The sequence below is a fragment of the Pteropus alecto genome, unplaced genomic scaffold (genome assembly GCF_000325575.1).
Source record: "Pteropus alecto unplaced genomic scaffold, ASM32557v1 scaffold3, whole genome shotgun sequence".
NCBI classification, from domain to species: Eukaryota; Metazoa; Chordata; class Mammalia; order Chiroptera; family Pteropodidae; genus Pteropus; species Pteropus alecto.
Window position 1 is genome coordinate 48641983 of NW_006442484.1, and position 11192 is coordinate 48653174.

An 11192-nucleotide genomic window follows, 5' to 3' on the forward strand; every position below is an offset into this window, starting at 1 on the left:
ATATTACCTTATTAATTTAACATGCTCATATAATTATAGAGTCTGAACTAAGAACACCATCTATTTTAACCATCCATCCAACCCTTATCCTCCTTTATCATACACCTTAGTTACATTCTGCCTTTTGCTTCGAAAACAATGAGGGATATGCACTATGTCCAAAAAAAGGAATCCCTTCATATTCAAACAGCTCTACTGGGAAGTTCTTTATATCAAGTGAAAATCTTTCTTCTTGAACAGCCCGTCCACTAATCTCGATTTTACCAGGAAGCTTTATTGAACATCTATAATTCAAATGTTACAATATAATAATTCCCCTAATGATTTCTTCATATCGTACTCAGTGCACCTTTGCCATGGTGGTTATTCTCTAAAGAAAGTACCTAAAACTCTCTGCACTTCTCCCAAACTCCAGGCATGCTCTGACCAGCTGAGCAAACTTCATTGTTACAGATACTCTATTTCCTCTAATCCTATCTAAGATCCATTAAGATTGGTGGGTGGAGGGGCAATCATATCATGCTTTTGACTCATATATGAGTTTATAGTTCATCAATACTCCTGCATATTTTCTCACTCTCTCTCTTCCATTTACTGTAGTTGAAACTGATCATGTTGGCGTTAGTCCATCTCTCTAAAACAGTGGTTCTAAATGGGGCTGCACACTGGAATCACCTTGAGAGCTTTGTAAATATTGATTCCTGGGTTACACACTCAGAGATTCTTATTTATTTGGTATGGGATGGGGCCTAGGTGTTAAGATTTATATTCATTGTGTTTCCTATGTATTTATTAGCTTAGCTTCATATCACCTACAAATTTAATGACCAGGTAATCAACATTCTCACCAAGTCACTGCAGAGTCCTGGGAGCCTTACTTTAAGATAACATTGACCAGATACACTTGGATATAGTCAGTCAACCAGTTGCGGATCCACTAACTCACATTATCATTCAGTCCACAGTTTTCTATTTTGTTCACAAAATAATATCAACAAAGATTTTGTTAAATGTTTTACAGAGAGCTAGTCAAGGGCAGTGGTAAAAACTATAGATTCTGGACTGCCTAGGTTCAAATCCCAGCTGAGTTAGCTGAATGATTTGGGGCAAGTAATCTAACCTCTCTGTACTTATTTCCCTACTTGTAAAGTAGGCATAATAGACCTTACTTATAGGGTTGTTACACAAATTGCATACTTCAAGAGTTTATATACTTGAAGAGTCTGGCATGTATGTAGAGTGAAAGTATTAGTTATCACTACTGTTAATACTAAGCCCTATTATATACAATTTACTACTACATTCACTCAATTAAAGGACGATGACAAAATTTACTGATAGGGATCTGATACTAGTTAAGCCAGTTGTAGCTGAAGCAAGAAGTGTTAGAGATCATTTTTAAGCCACCCTTATTCTCTCCTCACCCCAATTAAAGCATGATTCACAATGCAGTACAGGATTTATAACTACTGTGCACACAGAGTGACATCCATTACTTGCACTAATATACCTAAAAGTGATTGTGCACCTAAATCACACAAAATCCAAAAGCTCCACTTAAGCAAGAGTTAACTAATTATCATGAATACAGTATTACCCATTGCGCAGTAATAAAAATACATGAAATGGAGAAAATTACCAGAAAAAGTCCCTGTTGATTCATCTCTGAATCTGCTTATTCCTGAATATTTTGACATTTCTTCAAAATTCAGGCTCCCTTTCCCAGTACCCCTCAAATAAAACTTGAGTAAAGAAATACCATTTTAACTTGCTGGAAGAAACAGAAGGTTATGAGATGTAAATTCGTTCCCTCCATCATCTTCTAAAAAACCAACACTGCCAAAGAGTGGATCAGAGAAAAAGAAATAGAACTGGAAATACCATAGATCTCCTAGTAAAATTCACACGCCATTCTGAAATGCCAGCAAAAGATGTTCAGCTAAATGCCCCAGGGGTGTTGCAGATGCCCTGGCTAGAATCAGAACACAGAAGTCTCCTCTCTCTGAAAGAACAGGAGTTTGCCATTTGCCATTAAAACATAGCTATTGAGCAATTATACGTTATAGGAAATTAAATGAAATAGAATCTCTCAAGTTACTAGCTACTTTAACTTACCCACCAGAGCCTTTTCTAAAAATTGAGCATACTTGCAAAGAAAAAAAAATATTTTTGAAGATATTTAGCGATCAAAATTTAGATTATGGATTCACATTGGTATTTTACCATAACAAACAGACCACACAGCCAATAGGATTGATTTAAGTAGGAAGACATTGGAGCTGACAACGAGACTAAAATAAAGTGATACTTAAGATAAAGAGGAATCAGAACATAGTTAGATATCAGAAAAGGCACCAGTATCATTTTAAACAATTAGAAGTAATCCATAACAGTAACATTTATGACTATGCAAAGGCGAAAAACAGATTGATAAGGAGAGGCAAAAAAATAATATCTTTTGAGATCCAAAGTAATCATATTGAAATAGAGGTATACTGTTAATAGACATGAAAAAAACGAAAGTAAATTAGAATTTGCCCCATAGGACAATAGACATTGAGAAATGACCTAGATCAATGGGGGTACCATTTAGCTGAAAGAAGATTACTGAACAGTTCATTGGGCTGCTAGAGTTACTCCATTTCCAAAATTTGGGTTAATTGCTCTCACATTCGACTGATCGATTTGGGCTCAAAACTTTCTGATTTGACATGTCACATGACTGACGGAGAGAAAACTGAGGTGGCATTTTACAGGGGGTACAAAAAGCTTAGCTTAAAGAATATACTCCAAATCTGTCCTCTACATTATTCACTAATTAGCTGCAAAGTAGCCTAACACAAAAATTCTGTTACAGTATATGTAAGTTTGCTTCTATATTTTTTTTCTCATTTTGAGAAAAAAATTATACACTGATGTCTAGTCGCTCCTGTTGAGGATATTTACAAAAATATAAGAGGGTGGAGGAAAATATTGGGAAGTGAGAAGAGAGAAGAAAGGTAATGTAGGAGGCTGAGTGAGCAAAGAGGGTTTTACAATATAGCCTTATGTAAGGTGAAGGAAGATGAATGAGCCTTTATTCCTTTATTCCCCTGAGAGGAGGTTGCCAGATGAGTGAGAGTGACATTCAGAGCCAGGATAGAATGTTGTGCTCTGTTCTGGTGACATTAAGATTAGAGTAACTCTGGGCTGGGAACAGTATTTTTGATAAACATCTCAGCATTTATACATGGGTATTATATCATATATTAATATGTTGTTTAAAATTTCAATAAAGACCTGCCTATAAATATTTTGATATATGAAGCACAAAGTAGGTACACAATAAATATCTCTATTCTATTTTACTCGGCTATGGTGCGCTGAATAATTAAATTAACTCATAGATTTTCTTCTAAGTCAAGTTTGCAAGTTACTCTGCCTATATGAGAAACCTAGGAAGTAGCGATCAAAAGTAAAAGTTCTAAAATCTAAATTCAAACTATAAACATTTGAATAAAGTCCAGATGGAGGGGTAAAGGGGGACACTGAGGGAGGGACCTCTCATTAGGCATCTTATCTATAAAACAAAATTAGTTTATAAACATCTCAAATCTGTTGAGGGTTGACAATCCTGAAAATGTTCTAATTGGCAAGGGATAACAATTGGAAATTAATTGTACAATTTTCAATATTTTTTACTTAAAATGTTACTGATAGCTATTATTTAATGTGCTGCCTTTTTTGTTTTACCTCAGTATTTACAGGAGGCTTTCATATCCTTACTCAGTATTTCTGCTCCACCAATCTTATTTTTTAATACTATTTTAAGTTTCTCAAATGTAAACTTTATCATAGGAGTTTCCAGGCATAAACTCTAACAGTAGAAACTTACTGATTGCTTTTACAGGAATGTGAAGCCTTCTTTTCAGTTTTGGTAGATTCAATTAGCTAGGTAATTACCAGACACTCACATTCTCATTTAGAAACTTCAGGTAGGGTTCCCATACTAAATACAGGACACTCAGTCAAATTTGGATTTTAGTTTAACAATGAGTCATTTTTAGGACAGGTATGTCTCAAATATTGCATGAGACATACTAAAAATTATTCATCACAGCAACATATCTCAAAACAAAGTACAAACTATATAAATAGTTCATACTAATTACTGAACATATACTTTGGTGAAAGCTCAATGAACTTGAAGAGTATCTTAATTTTTGCAATCATGTTTCTCAACTAAAGCAGGTTTACTACATCAGCTATATTTCATTACTAATCATTTTCAAATCTGCTAAAGGAAACTCAGGATTTTTATCTCTTGATATAAAAGTGAAAAGATGTAGGCAAATCATTGAGATTCATGAAGATCCCACATCCTCGTGATAACTTTCTAAATCCTACTCCTCGTGAAAGAGAAGTTAACTGTTAATACTTCAGGCAGATATACTAAATTATCCCTCACTTCCTTTAGTAAATTTTCTATGATCTATGTACTATGACAAGTTTCACTATTCTAAGAATATTCTGACATTATAAAACTTCTCTAAAGATTTCATTTATTAAACACATTACATCATCAGGAAATTCAAAGAGAAAAATCTCAATGCCCTTTTAACCTTCTAAATCTCAACCCACAAAACCAATTTGTTTCATGAGCTTTGGGGAAGTGAGAAATCTGATACACTTATTTGTAAGTCAAAATCTAAAACAAAATCCCCCTGACAATCTGATGATGACTTGTGACATAACATTCCCAAAAGAACAGAAGAAAAATAAGCTGTTTAAAATTATGCTTCATCTAAAAACAGAAAATCTTCTAATTATAATAGCACATATTATATCCCTACATTTTAATAAATAACATTTTATCTTGAATCCTAGATCACATGAAATCACTTAACCTAGGCAAAAATCCAAGGATTAACAAGAAAAAAAATCACAAAATCCAAGATTTAAGAAGTGTTTTCAGTTCTATTGTCAAAGCCATGTAAAAGAAAAAGTATAAAAGTACCATTTCAACATGTACTCTACTCCATACATATACACAGACACAGACACAGACACACACACACACACACACACACACACACACACACACATTACAACCACGCAAAGAATAAACACAAGAATACTTCATTAAATGTCATTGGTAGCTAATTTTGATCACCTCTATTTCAAAACACATTATGATCAACAAAACTTCAACAAGGTATATTTTTTGATGGAAAGAAAAAAGCTAAGGAAATCATTCTTACAAAATTTACAAATATACTTGATCTATTAACTCTGTGGAAACAAATAAAAACTATTTTTAATATTTTTATAATTTTAGTATTTGAGAGGTTTTACTTTTTAAGATGAGGCAGTTTTATAAAAGAAGACATTTTTCAACATTGTTAACGTATCTTGAAAGTGTTTAATTTTATTCCTTAACTAACCCTTCTCATAGCATGCATGTGTATAATTATGAGTAACATACACTGACTAAAAAATATATAAAACTCTTGCATTATCTCTAATAATGCTCTAGGAAGTACATAGAAACAAGCAGATAAGTCTAATGCACAATATGGCCAGCACTAACAGAGCGGTTTTCTACAAATGCATTGCAAAAAGTTGAACACTTTCCATTTCAGAATAAAACTATTTTGATGTCACATGTCAAGTAAGGTCCAGAGTGGATAATGTTAACAACTTTAAATTTGTAGATCGTGGATTAAACAACATAAAGAAAATTTGGGGAAATGATAATGCATTCAGAAAGTAGACTAGGTTGAAGGGAAGAGTCTCTTCTTGAGGGTCTAATTAGGTGCCCTCCCCACTCTGCTTTTTAAAAACTTATCTCATAGAGACACCTTAGCAGGAGCTATATCAGCTTTGACAGAACACCGAAATCCTGGCAGTGAACCATAAATTGACCATTACCATAAAAAGAGCTGCTAAATGAGAAACCATGTGCTCAGTATAAAACTAATTTCATGCTTTCAAAAGCACACAGTGGCTTCTAGCAAGATAGTGGCCCTGGGACTTGCTGAGACAGATTGGCGAACACAAATGGTTTGCTCCTGATGCGTCTGCTTAGCCAAGCTTTACATGTACTGGCAGTAAATGGGGTTCTCGAATCTTCTGTCAAACAAATACACACTTATCTATAACTTTAGAGCTAAATGCCATAAAGCAGCTGCCTCAAATAAATTTAGCAGGAAAAACACATACGCACACGCACACACACACATATACATACTCCATGTGTCATGTTAGCTTCCAATCAAATAAAAATAGATTTCTCTGCAGACCTAACGTACTAAATAGACACTTAATAAGCATACTGCTATTTGAATACATCATAACTATCGCAGCCCTTTCTTCTTTAGAAACAGCTTCTCATCAGGCAGGAATAGAGTTTAGAAGAGCCTAAGCAATAGGACTGCATCCCCTCAGAGACTAACTTTGAGGTTGCCCTTCTCTAGTTGGCTTTCAAATACTCTATACTTAATATAACATATCAGACCTTTCTGTGCATGACGATCTAGTAATTTAGCTTCCCAGGTAAGTATCAGTACTTTATTTACATTTAAATGATAAAATCTGCTACATTTAAAATGTCACATCTAATTAAAACATGCTTTATGAGGAAATGCTGCTAATTTTCTCCTTTTCTCATTCAGTATACCATCTCTAGAAATCAATTACTGTAGGCTGTCCAGTGCATGACAGGTCATAACTTTTAATTATAATAATGTCAAGCTTAGCAATACTCCACTATGTAATTCATTCCACTTACTTTCTTAGCTGTCTCATAAAAGTCACTTGTTTCCTATGTTTATTCACATCAAAGATTCTAGAAAGTACATTTAGTTCATAGCCTTTATTTTGTATACCTGAAACACATAATAACTGCTAATTATCTACTTAATGTAATGACAGCAAATCACACAATATCACTGACTTGTTCTGAATGTTTAAAATGCAAAGAAAGTCACCTACTGGTAAGATGTCCTCGGCAAACAGCTAGCACAGAAAAAAAAAAAAAAAAGAATGCTATCACAACCATTTAAGGAGTTACTTCCCAATAAAATTAAAGAATCATATATTTGCTCTTCATTGTTGCCGTTCGGATCTGTCAGCATGATATGATAAACACAATTGATAACTCCACAGGATTCAACACAGCACACGAAAGAATCTGTTACTGACACCCCAGATCCCAGCATCCAAGTTTTAGAATAAAAATGCTTACCTCTGCTAGGAAGTCCACTCCACATCCTGGCAGGGGTCTGACCAGCTTTGAGAGCTACCAAGTTGGATAAAGAAAACTTCCAGTATGTGACCAGTGTAATGCACAGTGCTACCAAGACTTGGCTCCAGCCCTGATAATCCGTGTGACAGTACCACACTATATCAGTGCAGCTCCAAACCTTCCCAGATGCTGGTTTATTGCACTGCTCACTGAAAATCCTTTACACGCTAGCAACATTTTAGAGAAGGACAAGCACACTCTGAGTCATTTGTAAAGAAAGCAGAGCAATTCCAATTCTATATCTCCACGCGTGCTGAAACCAGAAGCACTGTCAACCTACAAGTCTGAGGTAGATTTAAGCCGAGAAACAGGCAACCTAAGCCTTCATTATCAATGCATGAAATCAGCCACTGTGATCAAATTCAAGCAAACCACAAAAAAAGGATATGATTAAGAAAGGCTCCACAGATTTAGTACCAAACCTTGTGGAATGAAGACTCATCTATTGAAATTGTGTAAATGTTAAAAATAGCTCTGGCTTTTCAACAATGAGCCAGATACAAAGAAGAAATCAGTAGTCTATATTATAAGGACTTATCATAAAAGCTACAAAAAATACAAAAATAGCTATAGGTTCCTGGGATTTTTCTATAGACAAATGAAATCACTAGAGGCTATTACAGTTATAACACACACAAAAAAAGTCTATATGTCTATATATTTGACACAGATATCCATTAAAGAGCAAGTTTAAATATCCTTTAACCCCTGTGTGCCTGTCTCTAAAGTAAAATAATAATGATAGTAAAAATGTGCAGGGCTATGCTAACAGCAGGGCAAAATACATTAATTTTACTCTAAGACAAATTTTTAAAGAGATATTTAAATGTATTCTATGTAACAAGAAAATAAACATTCAAGGTAGAGAATATTTGAAACACAATATTATTGTGTTTATATTGTATATTATGTTGACTGCTTATTATTTTTTTAAAACTCTATAGCTAAATCCATACATTCTTACCCCAGCCACTCCAAATTTATATCTTTACCTTTCATCATCCTTCCTCTTTCGTTACTATAAGATGCAAGAGTCAGTTGACAAAGTACTTAAAAGGAACAAGGTAGCTATACCCCGGAAAGTAGCAGCAATGATTTGAGATCCACTGATATAGAGATTTGAAGTGTGCATGCAAAGTACAAAGCAAAAAGGACATAAAATATTTATCAAAAATCGCAAAAATTACTGGAAGGAATTCCTAGTAGACAGCATTGATAAAGCACACATTTAAGGTTCTATTCAGATTTTTTAAAAATGGGTTTTAGGTCCTTATTGAATCTCTAAAGCAGAGCAAATCAGGATCCAATAAAGGCAATTTTTGATTTTAGGATCTTCTGTAATGACTTATCTTCAGTTATGGCAATAATGCTAGTTCTTAGGTACCACATTTAGTAGTGTCTACAACCCAAAACATCTGTGTAAAAATAAGCAATATGCCAAAACATACATTTACATAACAGCATTTTGGAGCAATGTTAAAAATGGCACACCCATGGGTATCCTCATTATGTTCCTACGTGTAGAGGTGACTCCTTAAAGCCACTGGTTAGACACCCTTCCTTGAAGACAGTTATAGACATACATGAATGGACACACACACATGTGAGTGTGTATGTACATGTACCTACATTATAGCAAAATGCACTTATCCTATCCTTTGTAGCAACTTTTTCTGTCTGAATTTGTTTTGTGTCTCATGATGCCCCTAGGACAACACTGAAATGTACTATGAGAAATGATATTGGGCATCCTGTCAGCAATTGCTTAGTGTTCTCTCATTCTCTCTCTCTCTCTCTCTCTCTGATTTTTCTTGTGTTAGAAAATATTCCGTGAAAGATTGTGTGCCTAAAATTCTTTTCATTATTATCATACATGCAGCTCCTTAGTAATAAAAGTTTAAAATGAAATCATAATATTTGATGATAGGTCTTTAATCTCTTATCTAAAACCCTTAGTGCCAGATGCATTTCAGAATTAAAATGCTTTCAGATTTTAGAAAGAGAATACTCTGCATATACCATGAATTACATAATGACTCCAGTTGAGTCTGGAGTGATACTCTATAATCAGACACATTAACATTTCTGTAGCAAAACATGTGCATATTCATACTAGATAGGATAAAGGTGATCATCAACCTCACATCATGTTAGGTCAGGTTTTGCCATCAATATGAATTAGAAAACCATATTTTCATAGCTTCTTGAATTTCAAGAATTGTAGAAAAGAGATTGTAGACCTGTAGAAATGGTTACCTAAACTGTTATATGGTTAAGGACTGGGAAATAGTACCTAAGCAAATGTTCTCTTGCTTGGGCAAGAAATTTGGAAATTAGCATTACTTTAACAGGATGGGCAAAAAAAAATATGCAAGAAGGTGCTATTAAGACTGAAACACAAAGCAGAGCAGAGATGTGGTTATAATGCAAAATGACAAAACTAGGGCATAGGAATGGAAGGCAAGAAAAAGCCATTCGGAATTACTATGTCAAGAAAATAACAAAACAAAAAGATACTATCAACCACTCACTGATTACCTAATTTATACTCAGGAATGTGAAAGTTACTTGACATAAATATTTCTTTTAGCAACCTACTTTATAATTTTCAAAAGGAAAACTTCGAAGGAAAGATATATTTTCAAAATGAACCATAAAACATTGGGTAATATTACCTTCTTCTCTTTGTACCCAAAAGCAAAATGTTCATGTTAAACAACCCATGTGAAAATGTCAGAAACAAAAAATAATCTTCACTTTATGAAGTAAAGGGCCTTATTTTATTTTCGTATGGTACGTACTATTTGGTGTAGGAGTGCTTAGAAATCACTTGTAGGAAAAAATGTAGTGATTTTTTTTTTTACCATCAATATTCAAATGGTTAAGCTTTAAAATCCATGAAAAAAATATATTCCTAATAAATATGAATATGCGTTGTACTTACTTGGAGTTTTCCTATGAATATAATTCTCAAATAAATAATTTTTAATAATAAGTACATTAATAAACTTTTAACATAGCATTGACACTGGACTTAAGACTTTGGGCCTATATCATTCACCAGCTTCTAAGACAGGGGTTCTCAACTCCCAGGCCATGGACCAGTAACGGGTTCCTATTAGGAACCCGGCCGAACAGCAGGAAGTGAGCGGCAGGCGACCTAAGCTTCATCCATATTTGCAGTGGCTCCCCAGCGTTAGCATCACTGCCTCAGCTCCACCTCAGAATGTCAGGCATTAGATTCTCATAGGAGCACTGGTCCCTGGTGCCAAAAAGGCTGAGGCCTGCTGCTCTAGAGATCTTGATCAAAGGGCACAAAGTTGTAGTTATGCAGGATGAATGAGACTAGCAATCTACTATACAATGTGATGACTACAGTTAATAACACCATAATGAATACTGTAAATTTGCTGAGAGAGTAGATTTCAGGTGCTTTCACCATATACAAAAAAGTAATTATATCAGGAGATGAATATATTGATTGGTTTGACTGTAGTAATCATTTCACTATGTAATGTATACCAAATCATCATGTTGTGCACCTTACATATATGCAATTGTTATTTTTATATAATAAAAATATTTTTAAAATAGAAAAAAACTATAGGTATCCCTACAAAAAAGAACATTGCTTGAGTGCCTTAAGTATATACAATTGTTAATTGTATATAATAAAAATATTATAAAATTAAAAAATCTATAAGTATCCCCCCCAGAAAAAACATTGCTTGAGTGCCTTTGGGGCTTAAACTTGCAGTGGGGAGGAGTTCTAGAGGCGTTTATTAGAACACTGGTCTTCCTATTCACTATACAAAGTATAGCAGAATGTGTACTTCTAATCTTAGTATCTAGAATATGATCGCAAAGTTATTTACTATGTGAAGGAAAAAAACTGCATTTATTCATT

At 34.1% G+C, this 11192-nt stretch overlaps 1 protein-coding gene across 7 annotated transcripts in view; it reads right to left on the bottom strand.

Moving 5' to 3' along the window:
- The window catches only part of ZNF385B (zinc finger protein 385B), a 265070-nt gene that overhangs the window by 242042 nt on the left and 11836 nt on the right, over positions 1-11192 (bottom strand). For 2 of the 7 annotated variants that reach the window (XM_025039447.1, XM_006921246.2), the window contains exon 1: positions 7226-8041. The exons of 3 other annotated variants lie outside the window; for them this stretch is intronic. Coding sequence is in view for 3 of the 4 variants with exons in the window: in XM_006921246.2 (XP_006921308.1) it covers positions 7226-7250 (25 nt within the window). In the remaining variant the exon portion in view is untranslated. Of the gene's footprint in view, positions 1-6972; positions 7180-7225; positions 8042-11192 lie in introns of those variants that run through there. 2 more of the 7 variants (XM_025039443.1, XM_025039441.1) reach the window with 2 other exon arrangements.